Genomic DNA, 24,812 nt, shown 5'->3' on the forward strand with positions numbered 1-24,812 from the left:
TCCCACTAGTGTCCTCCCAAGTCTGATGGGGCAAATTGGGGCTGGAGGTAGCAGGAAGAAGCTCTTAAAACAACTGGGATTCTATTATGCCATCCCCAAACAGAGCCCTGAGTCCTCTGTCATTTTAGTCAATTGTCACTCGAAAAGGATCTCAGGGAAGAGTGGGAATTGTTTATCTCCTCTTGGAAAAATAAATTCTGCTTCTTCCCTTCCTTTTGTGCTCCAGTCCTAAATCCAAGATGAGCTCAACTCCATCTTTCTTCAAGAAAGGGAAGCTCCACGGTCCTCCTCATTTCTTTCTTTCTCTGCTTTTTTTTCCTTTTGTACATATAAAATTGCTTTGGTTTGAGAGTTACCACAAGCGACAGCTTTATTAAGATGAAACTACTGCCATCCTCGTCCCAGGCCTTTAGAGCTTCAGACTTTTCCCATCCAGCTGCTTCATGGGAATTTGAGAGGAAAGGGAGGGAGGCAGAATCAATGTAGCAAAGGCCATATTTTAAGCACCATCACCCCTCCCCAATGGGTTTCAACATTTATTTTTCTTTTGCTAAGACATGAAAGACCAATATAAACTGTGAAGTACCAGAAGTCAAAACATCAAGGGACTCTAGTGGGAAAATATTCAGTCTTGGAATATGTTTATTTGGCTCCAAAATTGTAAATGGCAAAGGATATGAAATCAGATAGGAAAACATGTAGGGGCCAACAGCCTCTGAGACCCAAGCAAGTGTGATCTGAACTCAGGATGCCTTGTCAAAGCTTGGTATGGGGGGATGGCGGGGGTGTCAGATTTGGAGTCAGAACAACAAGAATTAAATCTTGTTTCAGTTATTTACTGTCAGTGTGACCTTGGGCAAATCCTTTCATCGATGTGAGCCCCCAGTTTTTCTTCCATTTAAATTGAGGATAAGACTAGATAACTCCAAGGTCCCTTCTCCCCTAAAAAAACTAATGAATCCTTTCAAGTAAATCCCCAGTACTCCACCCTATAAGCCAATACATTGGCTTCCAAAGAGTCAACATGGCTCCCAGTTATCAAAGATATAGCTCAAAGTATTAAGGAAAAGAAAGCCAGATTATCATAGAAAAAACTCTCATTCTTAGGGTCCTGGAATAAACATAGGCCTAAGATTCCCAGAAATTGAATCCTAAGATCACAGACTAGAGCTGAAGGGACCTCAGGAGCCATCTGGTCTAACCCCATCACCCACTGATTATGAAATTGAGGTCCAATGAAGTTGTGATTTGCCCAGGATTATATAGGCAGAGATCATCAGAAGAGGAATCAAAGCCATAGAGTTAGAAGGAACCTTAAAGGTCATCTAGTCCAATTTCTTCATCTAAGGTCACTGGAGTAATTAGTGTCAGAGACACATTTTGAACTTAGTTTTTTTAACTTCAAAATCGGTATATTTTCCACCATAAGACACAACTTCCCTCTGTTAGTATCCAAATTTGTATGTGACTTGGGAGTGGAAAAGGAATATAGATAGAGGAAAAAAATCCACTTGGTTCACACTCTACCAGGATCATTTCCACTGGGAAAGGGAACAGTTCCCCAAGTCACTACCTCCTCTCATACACAACAACCCATCTCTCATCTTTATATGTTTTCATTGGCCATCTTTCACACATGCATGAAATGCTCATCCTTGGTCCTCATAGAATTCCTTCTTCCCATTAAGACTCAGTTCTTGCACTATCTAAAGCCCTTCATGATTCCCTACAACCCTACTGAATTACTTTATCTTTAATTTGTATTGATTCTATATACATTTCTTTTTCTGTGTGCTATCTCTCTTGATAGAATATACCTTAAGGGCAAGGATTCTTTGTCTTTATATTGTTTATCTTTATATCCCCAAAGCCTAGCAGGATTCCTGAAACACAGTGGGACCATAATAGATGATTTTTGATTAATTCCCTGAGTCTTCTATGGCTTCCGGGGCTTGGCTTCCCTATTTTGCAACCACCATCCATTATCTAATAACACCCATTCTCCACTACCATCCGTTCTTCACTCCTGTCTCTAGTCTCTATCAGCATCCATTTATCACTATCCATTCATCACTATCCATTCTCCATTGCCATCCATTCTCTACCATCACCTATTTTCCACTACCATATATTCTCTATCACCATCCATTTATCCCTATCCATTCATTACCGTCTATTCTCCACCACTACCTATTCCCCATCCCATCCATTCTTCCATCTGGGTTTCTCTCCTCCTAGACTCACTGTACAGATCCACTGTTTTCTGATTTTTCCCTGCCTTCCTCTTGTGCCAAATAAACCTAGAAAAAAAGTGGCATGTTTTTTAGGACCTTTTACTACTGGAAGCAGTAGAAAAATGATCAGAGGTTAGACTAAAAAAAGGCAAGGTTGAGAGTTTCAGAAGGTATGAAAACCAACATTACTGATTTTTACCATAGGGTAACTAGAGTAGCCAACTCATTCTTAGCCTCTCTTCTCTGACTAACCTCTCCCAGCCCCCATCTGCCTTCCTTTTTATTCCCAGGACTGGCATTCCAGGTTTACCCTTCAATAAGGAGAATCCCCATCTTCATATGGTCCTTTCTCTCTCAAAGTAGACTTCACTGATCAAGGACAATAGATGCCTATCCTGGGATCAACTACCCCAACAAAGATTGCTTTTAAGGAAGATTCATTTACATCTCAGAGGAAACTCAAACTGAGTCTCTAGATCTAATATCATCTTGCTTCACACAGGAAACGTCTTAGGGCATTCCTTAACCAGATAAAGTTACCATTAGTCTCTGAATCACTCCCCAGGTTCTACAGAGGAGGGTCCTACAGAGTATCCTTCTTGTCTCCTTTCATCTCCTAAGGATGAAAACAAAAAAAACCTTATCCCTGGTGAGGTGAACTATAGACAATAAAAGCAACAGATGGGTTAACCCTTAGGTGATGGACTTGGACAACACCTCTTTGGAGGATCAGTGACATGTCCCCCAAGTCTAAGGATCCCAGGTTGATGCTACAGGAAACAGCCTTCAACCATAACCCCTCTGACCACAAAGCATATTAGAGCAAGAAAAGTAAGGTAATGTAGACAATGACTTGCAGGGTAGGGTGAGGTAGGAAGGGGTGATTATGTGTTCCTGACTCCACTGATATGATTGAAGTTGAGTGGCTGGGCATGTGAAGGCATGACTGGTAAAGTGAATGATTTTATACTGATATGGCTGGCGATGGGTGAGCGGGCATGCCCTGCTTTTGTGAGGAGTGACTATGCATTCATCTGACTCTGGGTGGTGGCAGACATGAGAAGGTCCTATGTAAATGTTATAAACCAATAAAAATTTAGTGTCTGCATAAAGACTTCTTAAATTCTCTGCTAGGTTGCTGGAAGTAGATTTTATAAGCTCTTTTTTTTTCAACTCTAGCACTTTCTAAGACACTCTATAATTATGGCATAACTTTTAAAATACAACTGAGAGACAGTGTAGTATCATAGAAACTCAGCTACCCAGAAGACTATGGCACTAACCAGTATGTCTTGTCTCATTTCTGAGACTCAATTTCCTCTATGTAAAATGAGAGGATAGAGACAAGATAATCTCAAGCATTAATAAGCTACAAATAATATTCTTTGTACAAAACAAGACAAACTTTGAATAAGTTTTTTAATGAGGATTTTAAAATTCAAGCTGAATTTGAAGTCTTTAAAAGTTGTTTTAAAAACTAAAACTTAAATGGAGATCATTATATTTATGAATCAAGTTTAAATTTATTCCAATTTCTAAATTTAAAATTATAAATCTATAAAAATTTATAAGTTCAAAAATATTACCCTAGAAAAGGAATACAAATTCTTGTAACATGTGTTTTTGTAACATGTGTGTTTGAGAAAATATGCCCATATTGCTAATTCTACTTAATTTTTATCAATATTCTCAATTCTGTAATTGAGAATCAATCCTTAACTTTTAGAAAAAGATTAGTCATGAGCTTAGCATCCCACAAATTTCAGAGCTTTTTTGGTGGCACAATGGGGTTAAGTGACTTGCCCAAGGTCACACAGCTTATAAGTATCAAGTGTCTGGGGCTGCATTTGAATTTAGGTCCTCCAGACTCCAGGACCCCGCTCTATCCATTGAGTGAAATAGCGATCCTAGGAAAATCTATGCTCAGTATATATATTTTTTCCCTGACTTAGTTTCAAAGTTACACAGTAGACTAGTGATTGTCACTAGTATTACATGGTAAAAGAGGAAAGAAATTGTGCCTTTGGGCTAATTCATTTTAAATTGAGATCTCATTTAAAAATTTTTAATTGAAGAAAACTCATATTTTCCCTGAGTAGACAAGTAAGCAAGAAGAGAAGCAAAGATTGAAGTAGTTACATATTTGGTTGTTTACATTGTCTAAAATAAAAATAATAATTTTTATAAACTTAAGGAAATGGAGACTTAGACAAATAGTGGTACTATAGTGCATAGAATGCCATACTTGAGAGTCAGGAAGCCTCACTTTCCTGAGTTCAAATCTGACCTCAGTCATTTACTATGACCTTGGGCAAATCATTTAAATCCATGTGCCTATGAGCTGTGGAAGAAAATAGCAAACTACTCTGGTATCTCTGCCAAAGAGAAGCTCAAATGGGGTATGAAGAGTCAGACATGACTGAACAACAGCAACAAAGTAATAATAATTCCTGACTAAAGAAAAACATTCTAAATATAAACATCCATACTTTCTATATATTTTTAATACAGTTGCCAAATTAACCTGCATATATTTCTGGTTGACTCTACAGAGTAGAATAAAGATGGCACATGTCCCACAGCCTTTTACTGAGCCCAAGTATCAAGAATATTGTCCCATTCCTTATACCAATTTGTATGAATATCTGCTATTTCATCCTAGGGACTTAGAGTGGTTTCCACTTGTTAAGACAGTCCAGTCATGCTTAAAGCACAAGGTTTGTATCACAAAGTATCTTTACTCACAAAAGGAAAGAATCAGGGTCTGACATATAACTCCAAGAGGACAGGAGATTATAAAAAGGAGACTTTGGGATAAAAGAAGGGGGATTCAGGACAATGGACGGTTTGGATTCTTAGCTGCCAGAGAGGGGATAAGTAGGTATCAGGTATAACTGTCTTCATACCACAGCAAGAAGGGCATAACCGGACAATTATTCAATAAACAAACCTCTATTAAGCCTACTATGCTCCAAATCCTTTTAGGCATTGGAGATAAAAAAGATAAAAACAAAACAGTCCCTGTCCTGCAAAAAGATCTCTCCAAACCCCAAATCCCATATAAATGTCAGTTTTCCAGTTAAAGGGTAAGAGAGGCTGACATTCTTCATCATCTTTCCATCAAGGTAGCTCAATGATAACAGATTTTAGCACAGAGTAGATGTTTAATACATATTTGTTGCTTAATAAGTTGGTTCTCATTGAAATATAACCATTTGGCTTTCCAAAAAGGGATTCGATCATACTAACTAGTTGAAGTCAGTTTAATTAACATAGATAAATGAAAGTTTTCAAAATAGAGCAAAAAGATAGTACCTGTCTAAAATGCAGGCAATTGACCACCATAGAGGAAAGGTCCACAAAACCCAGAGGATTTTTAGACCACCACAATCATCATTCAGTTTCTGGATGAAGTGGCAATTTTTTTTCTCGTGGATTAAAAAACCCCATCAAAATAAGTCACTGCTTTAAATGTATATAGTATGCATTTTCTAAACATGAAGTACCTCTATCTATGAATTTTGAAGAATATATGCCGTTAAGCTTATATCGAACAGCAAGGCGGCACTTTTTTGTAGGGTGAAAAAAAAATGATTAAACTCAGTCTTCCTGACAAGTGATTTAAATCGCATCTTCCTGGCTGTGATTGAAATTATGACTTAAATCAATTTGATTTAAATCAAATTCACCCTAGAAGGAAGATAAGCCAAAGTCAAGTGGGAAGAAATGCCTAGCTTTATTCTTCCAACACTGTCAGCTAAAAACTGGGGGAAACCTTGAAGGGCCTTTGGGTAGTCATCTGGAGGAAGCAGTACTATCCTTTGGCCTTCAGACAGGATAATGAGGCGCCTTCAAAGTAGCGCCTGTAGCACTGTCTCCTCCAAACAAAGCCACATTCTTGGAATTGTCCAGTGCCCCAGCAGCTGCATTAAGTGGGTTTGAAAAGGTAAATATTTTTAGGACAAAAGGGGAGGCATTTGGAGTGTTTCAAGACAGTCTGCAATAAGGAGTGAATTTTACAAAGCAGACAGAGACTCTAATCTAGAGACTGATGATTGGATTTGACAAATTTTCATTAACTCTAGTCTGGCCTTCTCTCAAATTTAATATATGATCAGCATAGGTTGGATTTGGCTCCTGATACACACATCCATTTGTAGTGGGATAGAACCTACCAATATCTCCCTCCCCCCTCTCCAACCACATGGTCTATCCACTGACCCTGCTGCTATACCCTCCAAAAGTATCATCTTCTACAGTTAGAATATGAGCTTTGGGGCACAGGGGCACTCTTGCTTTTCTAAATGTATCCCCAACATTCTGCAAAGTGTGAAGTACTTTTTTTGTTTGTTTGGTTTTTTTGTATTAGAAGATAATTCCAGTTCTCTTTTTTCATCCCCCATCCCTGGAATTCTCTCCCTCATCTTTGCCTCCAGGCTTTCCAGAATTCCTTCAAGTCTCAGTCAATATTCCAGAGGATGATTTGCCAATTCCCCTTCATGTTAGAACATTCTCTGGGCTGAGAGTTTTCAAGCTATCCTCTATCTATCTTCTTTGTACATTGAAGAATTTTTATATGTTTATATGTTATCACCCTCCTTAGGTGGTGAATGCTTTGAGAGCAGGTCTGGTTTTTGTCTTTTTTGTGTGTTTTTGTTTTTGTTTTTATTTTCTTTGTATATCCAGTATGTTGCAAGGTATAGACTGCATAGAAAATGCTTAAAAATTACTTACTGATTTCATTTGACTAGGCTTATCCTCCATCTCCTTCTCTTCTCAGCATGGACTAGGAGATAATTAACCTTAAAACTAGAAAGGCCTGCATTCAGGTTCTTCTGACACATACCGACTGTGTGACCTGGGCCAAGTCGCCTAGCCTCTCATTGCTCTAAACTAGAAGGGCAGAGAAGCTAGCATTTTCAATTAGTAGAGAGTTTTCTCATCCTTCTGAGGATCCATGGAGATCCCTTTACCAATGAAGAAATCAAATGTCCAATCCATCTCTTTCCTTATCTCGATTCCATTCTCAAAGCCAAACTCAGTTATGGGACCAGATTATACACTTCAATAATTTCTCCCTATTCACTATAGAAGGATGCTCCTCTTTAGAGGAAACATGGGTTTCATTTCATAATGGATTCAAAATAAGTGGGAAAGAGAGGTGTCAAAGAAATCAGTAATTGTTGTCTAGAATGAATCATGTCCACCACTAACTCTAGCATCTAGCATCTTAGCTAAATTGATGTGAGGACTTCCATCCCTTTATTCTGGATCCCTTCAGAACTTAGTCTTTATTCAAGTTTTGGAAGAGCATCTGGAGGAAGAAGTATTTGATCTCAAAGCGCATAAACAGGGAACTTTGGGTACAAGTGGCAAAGAACCAGATTCAGGCTAGATGGCAAGGAGAACTTCTAAGCAGCTAGTGATATCCAAAAGTAGAATGGGCAGCCACGGGTAGGAGAGAATTCCATGCAAAACGAGGCAGGATGCTCACTGGGCAGGCATGTTGTAAAGGGAGGCATTCTTGACCACAGGCTGCACTGATAGGGAGTCAACAAACTATAGCCTAAGGGTAAAATCTTCCTGTTTCTGTAAGACCTGCAAACTAAGAACAAAATCAGCTGATGGACTGGAGGGGACCTGAGGACTATAATTTTTCAGTCCCTTAAAAACTGAAGACAGATTACCAGATCCCTTCCAACTGTCAGATTTTGTGATTCTGGGATTAAACCTGGTCATATTTATTATTTGAGTTGTTCTTTAATGGTGAACAGAAACCTTCCACCACCTACATTCTCTGTCTGACTTTGTCTTCCTCTCTCTTTCTGTATGTCTCTCTGTCTCCTGTCTCTCTGACTCTACATCTCTCTACCTCTACAATTCTATCTCTGACTCTCTACCTCCCTGCCCTTGCACTTTTCTTTGTCTGTATCTGTTTGTCTCTATGTCTCATACCTCTGCCTCTATCTCTTTTCATTTTCTTCTTCTGTCTCTCTCTGTCTCTGCATCTGTTTCTCTTTATATCTCTATGTCTGTCTGTCTGTCTGTCTCTGTCTCTGTCTCTCTCTGTCTCTCTCTGTCTCTCTCTCTCTCTCCCTCTCTCTCTCTCTCTCTCTCTCTCTCTCTCTCTCTCTCTCTCTCACACACACACACACACACACACACACACACACATACACACAGACCCCATTGGTATAGAGTGACCATTCTCAACTCAAGACTGAGATAGAAGCTCACAGATTCTCCAAGCTGAAATGAAACTCAGAAACTATCTGGCCAAGAATACCTGTTAGAACTTTGGCAACAACTCAAAAACCTCAGAAGAAAAGTGTATAATCCACCCCATCCCCCCCATAAAGCAGTCCACCACCCTTCTGGACAGCTCTAGGTGTTGGGAATTTTTGTTGTATTTTGCTTCCCCTTCCCTCCAGTCCAGGTGGGTCTCTGGATCCTTCAACTCCTTTCAGCATCTACTCTAGGGATTCCTCCAAGGTATTCTCCCTCCATCATGAGGACAAGGAGATTAACTGGAGAGAGTTCACACCATCTACTGAGTTCCTTTGAGACAGGAAACATGTAGAGATATAAAACAATATTACTTCAAAAAAAGAGAAATCTGAAAACCCCTTCATTTAGGGACTGTGTTCTAGGCAAGGCAAAACAATTTTTTGTAGTTTAGGAGATCAGGGCAGATCTTCTGCATTGATAATAGGAAATGTCACCAGCATCTGCTGGAAGAGAGATGAGTTCAATAAAAGAAGCAAGTCCCATTTATGGGGCCAGGGTAAGATTTTTGCTTACTTTTCACTTCCTCACACATAACTCACTTGGTTATTAATATGGACTCCTACTGTTTTAAGCAAATAAACAGCTGCTGATGCTTTGTGACCAAAACCACTCTATTAAAGCTTGCCTATACAACTGTACTTCTGCCTCTCCAAACCCTAAGAGGCTCTGTCGGGGAGGGGGGGGGGGGGAGTCTGAATACTAATCCTGAACAAATGGCTGAAAAGAAGGGGGAAGGGAAGAAGCAACAGCAAAAAGGAAGCAGCTGAAAGGGTTTTTAGCTCTAAAGTCAGAAGACCTGAGTTCAAATCCCATCTCCAACCATTACTTACCTCTATGATCTTGGGAAAATCACAAACTCCCTGGGTCTTAAGTTTCTTCACCTGTGTCAAAAGGTAGGTTGGACTTCCTCCATGTCCTCTGAGACCCCCTTCACCTCTAACTCTATGATAGGTACAAAGGAGGAAGGCTAGTTGTTCCTGATGAATGTGAATGACTGGAACCATCCTTCTAAGTTCAAAATTAAGTCAAAGGTGAAGCACAAAGCACAAACAGATCTATCTGGCGCATCCCAGGTCCTTAAATATTCAAGCTAACTATCAAGATGGCAGCAAGGAAGGGATCAAAGGTTGCCCTGGTTTTCATGTATAAGAGTCGTATTTCAAAGCATCACAGATTTAGAGAAAGGAAACTTTAAGGAAAATCTCTCTAAATTAATCGATTAATCAAGGCTTCATTAGATAACTACTCTGTGCTAGATATTTTGCTAAACCCAGAGGGAAAAAAGACTAAAATAAAGTGAGACTCTTCCCTCACTCAATTTTATATCATTTTACAGTTGAAGAAACTGAGACCCTGAGAAAGATAAATGATTTGCCTAGCATGTAGAAGAGCTGCCATTTGAATCCAAATCTAATCCCCTTTCTACCATGTCATGCTGCCTCTATACCCATCTCCTGAATAAGGATCACTACTCTAAAGTCCCCTGATGACCCAGTCTCCATAGCCCTCAATCTGTAGCTTATACCACCCTAAGAATTACCAGATAGCTCTCGTTTTAGGAAAGTTCCTGGAGGAAAAACCTCTAGTGGTGAATTATAGGAAAACTTGGGAATAATTTTCTTGTCTGAAGTAGTAGATGGGAGGTAGAGTTTTACATCAAGGTAGTACCCTTCCTCATTCATGCCTTATCTTAGAAGTATAGGGAGCCTCAGAAGACAAGGAGCAAGTGGGAGGAGTGAAGAAAGACAAAGAATCATTCGGTTTCCCACCATGAAAGCCAATAATGAAATCAGAGGATGATAGCAAATTATGAAATCAAAGGGTATGTGATATACTGTCTGGGGTGACTCTAATCTATATTTTTTTACCTACCAAAAAAATGAGGAGGGAAGAGAAATTGAAGGGGAGAAAGACCCAACCACAGAGAGAGAGAGAGAGAGAGAGAGAGAGAGAGAGAGAGAGAGAGAGAGAGAGAGAGAGAGAGGTGTGGATCTCAATGATTATTCACCAATCAGAAGTTGAAGTCCTGGGTCACAAGTAGAAGCTGGGACTTAAAAAACAAGAATGAAAAGTAATATAGAGAATATGTATCGATGAATACATAATTCCAAGAAAATAAGCATAGATCCTACTCAAGTAATCAAAACATTATTTAGTGGACAGAGTACTGGACCTGAAGTCAGGAGGAGTTCACATAAAGACTATAGCAATTATCAGTTTTCTATCCATGAAATGGGGGTAAGAACACTTCTAGCACCTACCCCATAGACTTTTGAGGCTTAAACAAGAATTGTGAAACACTTTGCAAACTTTAAAGGACCAAAATAAATGCCTGCTATTGTCATTATTCAAACAGGAATGTCAGAATTGGATGGGTTGTTTTTTTTTAAAAAACATTCCATTTCCAATACTCCTGGAGAATCTACACCAACCTACGTTTCAAGGGTAAGTAACAATTTATGTCAAGGGAATAGAAAGTAGAATTGAATTCATTTATTTAATGCAGCATACTTTTTGAGATTTTTTTTTTGTCTTTTTAAATCTTTGGATTGCCTTTTCTTGCATGCTTTTCCCCACCTCCTGTTCCATCAAGACATAGCCCTGGTCTATTAATAAATTTCTCAATCCAACCTTAAATTCTATTACTGTGCTGTCTCCAAATATCAATTCCATTGGTACTGATGCAATTTTACCTGCAATTGCTGTTCATTCACAGGAATAACAACACATCTATATCATATCCTCACCTCCGATAAACTCAAAGCACTTAGCAAATATCACATACTTCATCTTTAAGATCCCCTGGCTACAGATGGGAGTTAGACCTTCTTATTCATCTTGGAGATTTCCTTAGGAAAAGGTCACTTTTCAGTGGTACCCACATGGTCATTGAAGCTAGCTGAGGAAAAAAAAATTAATCTCCTGAATAGCAAACTTACACCAACTATTTTGTCACTTCCTACCTAGGGCCCCTCAGGTAATTCACCTCATCAGTAAAATAAAGTGATGAGACTAGAATGTCTCTGGCATCCCTTCCAGCTCTTAATCTAAAATTCAAACATAACATATGATCATTTCCTAAATTTTTTAAGGAACCAATTTTTACACCACATATAATCTGTTATCTTGGTGGGCAACCTGATAATACTGATCGGATATACATTAATGTGCATATAATGTGTCTACAGTACTTTCATGAAATGAAAATTGTTAATAATACATTCTTCCTATTGTTGGAATGAACTAGATTCAATGAGGGAAGATAATGGATTTGGAAATCAATCAAATACTCTATTAATTACAATATTCAAAGAAATGTGAGCACATGAAAGTAACCCATCCAGTAATTCAATTCCTTTTACAGATGTTTAATTTCTTGTTTCTCAGTCTCCTACTTCTTCCCCTCAAAAAAAAAAGGTTTGATCTTTCTTACCCTTTCCCTTACTATACCTATCATTAAATGTCTATTGTTATGTTCATTAAAAAAAATATTTGTTTAAAATACTCAAATCAAGAATAACTCTTCATTTTCTCAAATCTACCTCATGAATATATGAACTCCCTGAGGACAGGGCCTTTGGATTTTATATTTTTGACCCCAGTATAATAGATATGTGTATATATGGACATATATGTAGATAGACATCTACATATCACCTATAATATAACACATATTTGCTGAACTGGATACACATTTGCACTCCCTAACTTCCTAATCCCCATTCCAAAATGTAAATTCATGTTTGGCAGTCCTCTGAACTCATCTCTATGCCTTTTTTTACAAGGCTTCATCTTTTTTCTCACATATCAATGTTTTTTATTCACTCTTATTTTTGTTGGTAGACGACCAAGGTAAACAGCACATTTTTTTAAGTTAGCTCCTCATTTCCAATCCATTTCATTAAAAAAAGTTTAAGATCTGCAATTTACACTCCCCAGAGATTTCCAAACACCATCTAATTAAATCATTCAAGTAGAAAACAAATTAAAATGAAATATTAGGGCAACCCCCAGGAGGAAAATATACTTTTTCGGTTTTGACTAAATGAAGACCTTGGGGTGAGTGAGGCTCAAAAGCTGTTTCCATCTACATTCGTTAAGATGTTGGTGGCATTTCAGAGGCAGACCAGTCTGCTTTGGAATTAGAGGATTTGGCTTAAAATTATTCCTTAAGAGAAACTGTGTCATAAGTAGGTAGGACCTGGTCCAAGTTCCAATCTCTCCTCCTAAATCTTCTTGCTGTGTGACCAAGGAGAAGGCACAAAATAATAATAAACCAACAGTTAACATTTGCATAGTGATTCCGTGCTCCAGGCATCAAAATTAAAAAATCATAAAATAATCACAATGCCAATTTAAAACTGGAAGTGACCATGCAGTCACTTTACAGCTAAGGAAACTAAGATTCAGAGATATTAAAAAGGAAATCAGTTTTAACATCATCAAACCTTAAGGTCTGCAATTATCTCATTTGATCCTCACAACAACCTTGAGAGGTGGATGCTATTATTATCATGCCCAATGTACAGATGAAGAAACTGAGGCAAACAAAGGTTAAATGACTTGCCCAGGATCACACAATTACTAAACATCTGAAGCTGGATTTTGAATTCAAGTCTTCCAGATTCCAGGCATAATGCTTTATCCACTGTACCACCTCACTTCCCTTTACCTCTGAGTCACAGTTTTCTTACCTAAACAATTAGAAATGATAATACCTATAAAATCTACTTAAGAGGTTTTGTGAGGTACAGAAAAGATATTGTATATAAAATCTTTTGCAAACCTTCAATGTACATGTTGCTAAAACTTCTTTCCTTTGTAATATTTTTGGTTCTCAGTTTCTTGAACTGTAAAATGATAATATGGCTAGTTCCAGCTCTAAATTTGCATTGTGATGATTTTAGGATTGTTAACCTTTCAATATGACTTCCATTCAGTGGAAAAGATGGAGGTTGAACTAGCCTCTGAAGCCAAATAGATATTATTTTAAGAATGATTATAAGCCACAAACACTTGACTCAGTAACATAAATTACAAGAACTTCCAAGAAGCTCGACCAGCCATATTAGTCAAGAACCCACCCACTGACTTCCTGGAATCAAGATCAAGGTCTTTTCCTCAGGTACCATACTGTTATTCTTGAAACATAGGTCTGATCGTATCTACTCCTCCATTCAGCACTTCATTCTTGAGAACAAAAAAGACCATGACATCAGGGAGGTGATATTGAATTTGGGTGAGAGGGTGCTGTCACCGGATTTGAACTCAGGTCCTCCTGACTCCAAGGCTGGTGCTCTAGACACTTTACCACCTAACTGCTCGGATTAATATTATCTTTAATGTAAATACCAGCTACTATTGGGCCTTTGAAGACTCCACAATCCAATTCCAACTTTTATTTCCAGATGCTATTTCACAGAACTCCTAACAAATTGACCAACTCATACAGGACATTCCTTTCCCTGTTTCTGTGCCCCTTGCTAGCAATACTTTCCCTTCCTACATTTGCCTCTTTGAAATCCTAATTCTATTTATAGCTCACCTTCTAGAAGTCTTTTTCTGATCCTTCTACCTCACCCCCTGCAGTTACTTTGTACATAAATCTTCCCCATTAGAATGCAAGCCCCTTAGAAGCTGCCAGCTTTACTTTTGTCTTTGTATACTCAAAACTTAGCACCATGTCCAGTGGATTGTAGGCAAACTGAATTAGGTTCCGAGACTACGTGAATATTATTTGGAGGATGATTATAAACCATGAATCATCCTGACACAGTAACTAATAAAACTGCCAAGCAAGCTCAATCAGCCAACTTGGTCAAGGACCCCACCCAATGGATTCCCCAAATCAAGACCAAATTCTTTAAACACTTGTTGATTGATTGATGATTTGAGCTGAAGAATCTTGATCCCTGAAACCTGGTTCATCGAGTCTTTTAAGACATTTTTCTCTAAAGCACTCAGGGAGATTTCATATGCCCTTTCAAACCTCTTTCCTTAAAAAAGGTAAAGCCTTGTTGCTTTGTTAGCTCCCCCAGGTTTTCTGTTGTGAACAATGCCTAATTGCAGGGTTTTCTTAAAGAAAGTCACAATACATACTCTATTTTAACAGCAAATTCACTAAATGTCTCACAGCTAATAACTACACATCTGACTCTCTCAGAAGAATCTTTACATTGTATTTTGCCTGCTTTTTTTCTGACCAAAGGGAAATGGATGGGAGTATCATAGGATCATAGCACTCAAACCCAGAGATGGATGGGACCTCCAAGACCAAGTTCAACTCATGCCTGACCAAGAATCTCCAACAACATACCCAAGCAGTCTTTGAGGAAGTGCATGAAACGCCAATCTATTACCTCCCAAGGAAATACATTCCACCTATTTTTATGGCTTGAATTGTTAAGAAGCTTTCCCTTCCATCAAGCCAAAATCCACCTCTCCTCAGTCTCCACCCATTGCTCATGGTGCTGATACCCAAGGTCAAACAGAAAATATCCAATTCCTCTTTCATATAAACAGTCCTTAGATACTTAAAAACTATTTTCATGTCCTCACTAAGTCTTTGCCTTTTTAAGTTAAATACTTCCTTATTTATTAAGCAATCTTCATAACAATAGCTAGTCTGGAGTCAGGAAGTCATCAGCTCAAGTTCAGCTTCAGATATTAACTATATGTGTGACCTTGAACAAGTCACTTAACCTGTCTGCCTCAGTTTCCTCACTTTTAAAATGAGGACAATAAGATCACCTACCTTCTAGGGTTGTTTTAAGATCAATGAAAATAATTTTTGTAATATGCCTGGTACAAAGTAGATGCTATATAAATGTTAGCTATCATAATCAACTATGATGGATGCAGCAATTCTCAGCAATTGAATGATAAAAGACAATCCTGAGAGATCTCTAAAGGAAAATGCCATCCATATTCAGAGAACAAACTATGGATTCTGAATGCAGAGCAATGCATGCTATGTTCATGTTTTTAAAACTTCTGTTATATTTTTCCTCTCTTTCTCATGGTTTTTCCCCCTAAATTCAAATTCCTCTTTCAGAACATGACTAATATGGAAATATGCTAAACCCATTGAACATGTACAACTTTTACCAGTTTATTTGCTGCTATGCAGAGGGAAGAAGGAAGGGAGGGTGGTAGAAAAATATGGAACTCAGGAACTTGCAAAAGGATGAATGTTGAAGACTACCTTTGCATGTAATTGAAAAAAATTAAATAAAACTTCAATAAGGTAAGTAAATAAATAAATAAATAAATGACAGCTAACACCATCCACAGAGCCTGCCAAGACTTTGGGGATTCAGTCTATACTCTATTAACTACAATTTTTAGCTTTGGGACACTAGAAGCTTGGAAAAAAAACATGTTACCTAGTCCTTTTTCCAAGTCATTGAGGAAAGAGGTGAATAGCACAGGATGAAGTAGCAATCCCAGGAGTCCACCACTAAAGAATCTGTTTGCAGTAAGCATCAGAACATAAATGACTACTCTGTATCTGGCTAACTAGTTCTGAATTCACCTAATAATGCTATCATCTGGCCCATCTCTCTCCATCCCTTTCCACAAAAATAACATGAAGGATGGTCATATGGTTTGTTGTGGTTGCTACTTCCTTTTCTAGACCCTCACTAACCAATCCTTTAATAACACAAACTAGAATTTTGCCACCCATCTAAGATAAGTTCACAGGTCTGCAGCCTCAGGGCTCCATTTTCTTCCTCCTTTAAAAATTGAAATGGGGATCCTTCTCCAGTCCTGAGTCATGCCTCTTCTATTCTGCAGGGTCTTTCAAATCGACAATAACTCCGAAATCACAACTGTTAATTATTTTGGTACCCTAGGATGTAATTATAGGTTGAGGATTTAGAGTTGGAAAGAATCTTAGTGTTGAAGAAACTGAGGTCCACAGAGGTGAGGGGTTATAATTTATAACCTAAGTTAAGAAGGTTAAGTAAGTGGCAAAGCCATGAACTCATAAGGGCAGGTAGATGATCTCTTATTATATCCCTATATATTGGGGGTTTCAGCCCCTCATTGGGCATTTTGTTCTAACATTTCTGGTTCAAATATCATTCTCCTTAACAGAAAAAAATGAAATAGGGAGTTCAGAACTTCTCCTTTCTCCCCATCATCCGTAATTATCATCTGTTGAATCTGAGCAGTGAGCTCACTTAAGTTTTTTTTTTAATGTCTCTTTTCCCCCTTTGATAGCTTGTAAAGAAAGTATTTTGTGGTTAACCTTAGCTTTCCCATCCAGGACCCTATAACTACACCCCAGGGTCCCAGCTCAATCTAATGCCCCTATTATTTCCCCTGCAAACATCTACAAATAAATATCACCCTTATTCTGGGAGCAGACTTGAAAAGTTAAAGTCAGACCACCAGTGAGCCTCATTTCACAAAGTTCTGATCGACCCTGAGGCAAAGATTTCATTTCTACTGCTGAGTAATTTTTAGAAACCAGATATATCTGACGATAGAGTCCAGGGAAGACTTAGCAGCAACAGGCTTCTGACAGAGGCAAAAAGGCTCCTTCTATTTTAATGGCCAGGTTAATGGACAGAGGGTAGGTGTGCTGGGGAGAGCTGCAGACCGAGGCCAGTGGTTTCTAGCAGATCTGTTCAGCAAGAGAGCTCCACTCCCTGGGACGCCTGAACAGCCAGTGGCAAGGTCTGGTCTGGGGATGACAGTGAAAAAGAAGGTTCCTTTGCAAAGTCAGAAAGCCGAGTCCCCCTTTCTACCTGTTTCCAGGCACAGAGGGCTGCCAGGTAGAAGATAGACCCAACTACTTCTATGAGTAGGGATGGGGAACCCGGGAGCCAAACAGTGGCTGGTTGGGGGGGAGGGGGGGTCGGGGAGGAGTGGAATGCCCTACCACCCTGTCTCTCTCTCAGTGGGAGCCGGTCCTCAGCTATGGGCCTATAGGGCAGGGGGCAGAATGGGTTCAAAAAGCTGTTGACCCACCCCTGGCATAAGCAGCTTCCAGCCACCTCCTGGCCAACAACACCCAGCAAAGAAACAAGAACATCCTCCTCCCTTCTAGCCACTAGCCGCGAACGAAGAGCCGGGAACCGCCTGGTGTCCATCAGGAATGCGGGGTGAAAAGGGGCACTTTAAGCCTCCCCTGGACACACAGGGACACACACACACACACACACACACACACACACACACACACACACACACCACACGCCGGTGTGCACGCAGGCACGCGCGCACACACACACACGCACGGAGCCCTAGACACAGACCCAGAAATAGGCTGGCACATTCTGACAGGGAGGGAAGCGGCCACGCGCGACTCCAGCCCCTCAGGACCCCTCAACTCTGGCCAGGATCCCCTGCTCTCCCCAGGCCGGCACCTCCGGCTCTCTCAGTTCCAGGGTCCGGCTCCAACTCCAGGATTGCCCGTAACTGTGCCCAAGACTCCGAGCTCCCAGGGGCGCTGCGGTCCCTCACTTGCTCCCCCCCCCCCAACCCCTCGGAGAACTCGGGTGATCACAAGGCACAAGTGTCCGAATAGGGGGCCAGAAGCTGGAGAGTTGAGGGCAAAGAAGGGGTGACACCGGGGGAGGGAAGGGAGGGGCCGCCGGGTTTAGGAGGCCCCTCCTCCAGGCCCCCAGGCTCGGGGATTCCCAGCTTCCACGCTCTCTCCAGCTGGCCGCCACGAGCCCAAGGGAGGAGAGCTGGGCAGCCTGGAAAGGCCCGGCCGCCTCCTTTCGGCCTTCCTTTCTCCGACCGGTTCCCGCCCCCCCCCCGCCCCCCAAGATCTGCTGGGGCCCAGCCGCTGTTTCCCTACCCCTGGCAACAGGGAATGAACGGCATGTCTGTGTGTGTGTGTGTGTGTGTGTGTGTGAGAGAGAGAGAGAGAGAGAGAGAGAGAGAGAGAGAGAGAGAGAGAGAGCCTCCTAACACGTGTCTAATTTTGGTGTGACTACGTGATGGTCACCCCTTTGCCGGTTAGGGAGGGTGTGTACGCGTGTCTGTGGGTGGGTGGGTGTGCGTTTCTCTGTCTCTCTCTGGGCTCTCAGTGTGCGCTGCCTCACTCTCTGTCTCTCTCTCTGTCTCTCTCTCTCTCTCTCTCTCTCACACACACACACACACACACACACACACACACACCCCGCCTCAGTCAGCCCATGACAGGCAGGAGTGGCCGGCCCTCGCCTGTGCATGTGTCTACACAGCCAGCGTGTGCAGGCTGCTCCCAGGTAGGGGCTCCCGGCAGCCGCCCCCGCCCAGCCTGCTCACTTGCAATACAGACTGTTGTGCCCGTGGACTGGGCACATCAGCGAGGTGTGGAGTCCACAGGAAAACAAACGTGCCGCCGCCGCCCTCACCTTTCAGTCCCCATCTGTCACACAGCGCGCGCACACTCACTCATGTGCTTGCACACTCACACATCCATTCTCACACACTCACTTTCACACTCACACACACTTAAACACACCCTCAGATGCACCACACACTCACACTTACACATGCTCACGCACCCATATTCACAGACACATGGATATTCACACTTAAACACACCCTCAGATGCACTCACACTCATACTTAAAGCCACACACTCACACTTATACATGTTCACACAGCCATATTCACACACACACTCCCATTGATATTCACACTTAAAACACACACAGACACGCTCCTACTTAAACTCACACATTCGCACTAATACATGCTCATACTCACATGCTCACACACAGCCCTATATTCACCCATTCACTTACAAGTCACACACACTCAGACTTAAAACTCACACATTCACGCTTGTGCTCACACACTCCCACCCACACTCATACATAAACTCTGCCACTCACACTAACACATGCTCATACACTCACTCACATGTTCACACACACACACACACCTGTCCTCACATACTCACTTACACTCACACACTCACTTAAAACTCATCCACTGCCCCTTAGGCTCACACACACGCATGCACTAATACCTGCTCGTACCCTCACACCCACCCTCGCTGACACACTCACTCGCACTCACCCCCCCACACACACACCCCCCCATCACCACCGCCCGGTGGGTCCTGCAAAGTTTCCCAAGGAGAGGCGGAGGCCGGGGGAGCCCGGGGAGGCCGGGGGGGCCCGGGGAGGCCGGGGGGGAGGCCGGCGCACCTTGGATGTGCTGCTTGATGACGTTCTCCAGGTGGTCCAGCCGCTCGATGATCCTGAGCGTGTCCCCCCGGTCGGCGTCCGGCTTCTTGTCGGCCGCGGGGGGCTCCCGCACCCGGACGTAGACGCTGGCGATGTAGTTGGTGACCCAGCCCACGTAGAGCAGGCAGATGATGTTGGTCATGCCGCTGAGGATCACGCAGGTGGACACCAAAGTTTTGGTCTTCCTGGTGCACGCCATCGGGCTCCCGCTCCATAGAGAGGGGGCGCCCCCCGCCGCGCCCCCGCCCCGCTGCACGGACCGGGCGCTGGGCCCCTCGGAAGGCAGAGCGCGGGGTCGGGGCGGCCGCCCCAAGTTCGGGGCTGGGGCCGCGGGGCGGGCGGCCCGGCCCGGGGCGGCCGCTCAGAGGCGCCCCGCAGCCCGGCGGCGCGGCGCGCGAGGGGGCCAAACTTTGCCGCGGGCCGGGCGCCCCGGCGCGCCGCTCCCCATCGCCCTGCCCGGCTCCCGGGCGGACCAGCTCGCGCGGCGCGGAGGAAGGAAGAAGGCGGCGGCGGCCGAGCCGGGAGCCGCGCCGCCCGGCCCCTCCGAGCGACAGGCGCCGCCGCCAATCGCGCTCCGGCTCCGGAGAGGGGCTGGGGAAGCCGAGCCGCCGACCAACGGGGACCGGGCAGGGGGCGGAGCCCCGCCGGCGCCCCACCTGCTCGGCCCCCCTCCCCGCCCCCCGGCCCGCGCCCCGGAGAGGGGGAGCCCAGAGCCCCGGCGCCCCGGGCGGCCCCCCTCCCCGCGCCCGAGCGGGAGGAGCGGGGGGTGCGGCGGCGAGGGTCCCCGGGGTCTCTCTTCGCTGCCTCCCGCCCGGACGGGATTCCCCGGCGGGCGCCTTCGCCCGCGATCCCCCCAAGCTGGCCCCGGCTGGCCTGTGGCGGGGCCGGCCCGGCCCGGCCCGTCCTCCCTGCGGCACCCGCCATCCCCTCCCAGCCGGGAATCACTGAGGAAGAGGCGACGGTGTGGCCTGCGCCCGTCCTGGAGATGCCAGGGCTGCGGGAGGCAGCGGCCCCGGCCCTCGGGGCGCTTACCGTTCAGCGCCCTTGGCCCCGGGCTCTGCCCTCGGAAACCGAGCCCTGGCTGGGAGCCCCCCCCCCCCCCCCAGGTTCTCTAGAAAATAGCCTCGAGGGCTTTATCAGCTTCACTTCCACCCATTACCTTCCCCCACCCCCACCCTCCACCCCAGAAGCAAGCGGGGGCAGGATGCCCCTGCTGGCCGTGGCACCCAGAGAGCCTCTGGAGCGCCTCGTGCCAAGACACCCCCTTAGCCCCAGCCTGTCGCCAGACTAGATCTGGCCCTCCCGAGAACTAGGGCAACCACGGAGATAGGGAGACTACCTAGGGATGCTCACAGTCACCGCGAACTGGAGGGGCGGGCAGAGGCACGTGCGGGCCCTGGAAGTCACACTTAGTTTGTTTATTATTGCTGCGGTTGTTATTATTCCCGGCTCGGAGAGCGCCCACACAGTGCCAGCTGCTTTTAATAAAAGCTTTCTTTTCCCCCTTTACCACCAGATTTCCCTCCTCTTCACCTCACCCCCAACACTACCCGAGGGGACTCGGGGAAAACTCAGCGATGGGGGTGAGGGTGGAGGAACAACCGCACCATATCTCTGTAATGCCACCAACCTCTCTGTGCCCCGCACTCCCCCAAAGCATGGCAGTTGTCACTGGAGTCTGAGACTTGGCCACGGGGAGCCTGCCCAGTTCCCTCCTCCTGACCTAGCCAGCCCTGAGCACATAACCGGTGTCTGCTCCCCTAAAGAATGTCTCAAAGGATCCTGCAAAAAAAAAAAAAAAAAAAAAATCAGAAAGGATAATATAAAAATAGCTTGGTTGTGAGATCCTGAGAGACTTCAACCCACATGCTGGACAAGTGTCTGTGTCTGTGTGTGTGTGTGTGTGTGTGTGTGTGAGAGAGAGAGAGAGAGAGAGAGAGAGAGAGAGAGAGAGAGAGAGAATGAAAACAGGCTCAAATAAGAGAAATCTGAAATTTGCTGCCTCCATGAGGGAGAAAACTATCTCCCTCACATTCTTAGTTCATGGGAAAGTCAGATCTCCTAGCTAGATGAGCACTTTTTTTTAATGCTTTATTGTATTTTCATTTATTTTTGTTGTGTTTCTCAAATATAGTTTCAACTGATTTGGATGACAGCTTGCCTGTTTACTTCCTCAGGTGAGGAAACCTTGATCATACCTTTGAAACATAGATCAGTCATAATCCCATGCAACACTCTAAGGATAGAGGTTACTACTGAGCTAGTTCAGTTTGTGTTGGTTAAAAAAAAGTCTCCTAAGAGCTCTGTCCCTCCCTTTTAAAATAATTATGATTATCCACATTCTCCTGTATGTGGTGGGGAGGACCAGAAATAACAAACCATCTCAATAGGTATTGTAAATAAGTATTTCCCTTTAAAATCCCACATCCTTAAATACAATCCTTCCTTTAAGAAAGGAAGAATGGCCCAGTAACCTGAAATTCTGCATAGTTGGCAAACAAGAGGTTATTACAGGGTTGACCTTCTATTCCTGTGTGACCCTATGGAAGAAATTCTTCAGTTGAGCTAAACTGCTTCACAAAAGGGAATGACCATCAAAGTCATCCTAAATCATTATCAAAATGAATACCAAAAATTTTACAAATGAAACAAATCCACAATCAGAAGAATCAATGAAGCATATATCTCTCATCTTCAGAGGAATCATATAAGGATATAGCCAAAAACCTTTTATTTTTATTTAATTTATTTTTAATTTATGGAATAAAAACAAGCATTTCCATAACAGTATAATTTAAAAAATTGACTGCACATGAAACAGCAGATCTATTATGTACAACTTTCTATTCCTATTAAATATATAATAAAGTTAACATGCACTTTTTCCCTTTTTTCTTCCATCCCCTGCACCATAGAGATGTCTATTAGATACAAATTATATATATGCACTTACATATAATCATATTATACATACTTCTATTTATCAGTTCTTTCCCTGAATGCAGGTAGCATCTTCCTTCATATCCTTTGTAGTTATATATAATACTTAAAATAACTTATTTGCCCAAAGTTGTTCTTAAAACATTTTGTTGTCACTGTATACAAATTGTCTTGGTTCTGCTTATTTCACTCTTCATTACTTTGTGCAAGTCTATCCATGTTTCTCAAAGATCATAGAGCTCATCATTTCTTATAGGACAATAATATTCCATCACAATCCCATAACACAACATGTCCAGCCATTCTCCAATTAGCAGACATTTTTGCAATTTCTACTTTGGCACCACAAAGATAGCTACTATAATTATTTTAAAACATAAAAGTTCTTTTCCTTTTTCCCTAATCGTCTTTGTAATCGTCTTTGAAAATGGATCTAGTATGGGGGTGGCTAGGTGGCACAGTGGATAGAGCACCAGCCCTGGAGTCAGGAGGACCTGAGTTCAAATCCGACCACACACACTTAATAATTTTCTAGGCCATGTATTCATTTTGACATTATCTTTGTAAATGGTGTATTCCCAGTATCTGCCAAACTGCTTTCTAGTTTTCTCAACAATTTTTAAAAAATAATGAATTCTTATCCCAAAATCTTGTCTTTACACTTGTCACTAATCAAATACAAGGTTGCTACTTTTATTTACTGCTGTAAATTGTCTACTTTGTTCCAATGATCTATCTTCTTTATTGCTTAGACAGTACCAGATAGATTTGATAATTATTGCCTTATAATGTAGTTTAGGACTTGGTACTGCTAAACTACCTTTCACTACATTTTTATTAGTTCTTTTGATATTCTTGACTTTTTTTGTTCTTTCAAATGAATTTTGCTATTAATTTTTAGTTCAGTAAAACATTTTTGATAATTTAATTGAGATGACATTGCATATATAAATTCAGTTAGGTAAAAGTGTCATTTTTATTATATTGGCTTTGTCTATAATTTATGAACAATAAATATTTCTCCGATTATTTAAATTTGATTTTACTTGTATAAAGAGCTTTTATAATTTTATTTATATAGTTCTGGGATAGTTTTGGTAGTACTCCTGGATATTTTATTCTCTGTAGAGTTATTTTAAATGGGATGTCTCTCACTATCTCTTCGTACCGAGTTTTATTTGTGAAATGTAAGTGCTGATCATTTATGAGGATTTACTTTATATCCTACCACTTTGCTAAAAATATTTTTCAACTATTGTTTTTAGTTGATTCTTTGGAATTTCCCAAGTATATCATCATATCATCTGAAAAAAAAAGATAAGTTTTATTACCCTATTCCCTATTTTGATTACTTCTAGAAGAGTGTATGTATTGGGATTTGGGAGGGTTAGTGGAGAGGATAAGGGAGGGACTCTTAGAGGGGTAGGTAAAATAAGAAATGGGAGAATAAAGGGAGAAGATGAAGTAACAGGAATAGGATAAAAAGAGAGGCTGAGAAGGACAATAGTAAGTAAAAATAAGATGGAGGGAAATTTACAAGTAGTAATTATGACTTTGAAATAAAATGGAAATGCATAGCAGAATTAATTAAAAATTAGAATCTGGGGGCGGCTAGGTGGCGCAGTGAATAGATCACCAGCCTTGGAGTCAGGAGTATCTGGGTTCAAATCCGAACTCAGACACTTAATAATTACCTAGCCGTGTGGCCTTGGGCAAGCCACTTAAACCCACTGCCTTGAAAAAATCTAAAAAAAAAAATTAGAATCTAAAAATATGTTGTATACAAGAAACATTGAAGAATGAGGGATACACACATAGTTAAAATGGGGGGGGGTGAAGTAGAATTTATTAAACTTCAGATTATGAAAAAAGGTAGGAATAGCAGTTATGATCTCAGACAAAGTTGTGGTTAGAACAGATTTAATTAAAAGAGATTAACAGGGTAGCTACATGTTGATAAAAAGGTACTATAGACAAAGAAGCAATTGGAATCAATTTGAACCTACATGTACCAAATACTATAGCATCTTATTTTTTAAAAGAAAAGTTAAATGAATTAGAGGTAGAGATAGATAGCAGTATTACAATAGAGAGGGACTTTAATATTCTCCTCTCAGAAATAGATAAATCTAACCAAAAAATAAATAAGAAA

General features: G+C 42.0%; 1 protein-coding gene across 2 annotated transcripts in view; it reads right to left on the reverse strand.

The window, feature by feature from the left end:
• Positions 1-19,972, reverse strand: part of GALNT18 (polypeptide N-acetylgalactosaminyltransferase 18) — a 452,134-nt gene extending 432,162 nt beyond the window's left edge. Inside the window, exon 1 of one of the 2 annotated variants that reach the window (XM_074230318.1) lies at positions 19,682-19,972. In XM_074230318.1, the coding sequence (XP_074086419.1) occupies positions 19,682-19,919 (238 nt within the window). In that variant the 5' untranslated portion in view covers positions 19,920-19,972. The remainder of the gene's footprint in view (positions 1-19,681) is intronic. The other variant, XM_074230319.1, reaches the window with a different exon arrangement.
• Between the last annotated feature and the right edge of the window lie 4,840 nt (positions 19,973-24,812).

Source organism: Macrotis lagotis, chromosome 3 (assembly GCF_037893015.1).
Source record: "Macrotis lagotis isolate mMagLag1 chromosome 3, bilby.v1.9.chrom.fasta, whole genome shotgun sequence".
NCBI lineage: Eukaryota > Metazoa > Chordata > Mammalia > Peramelemorphia > Peramelidae > Macrotis > Macrotis lagotis.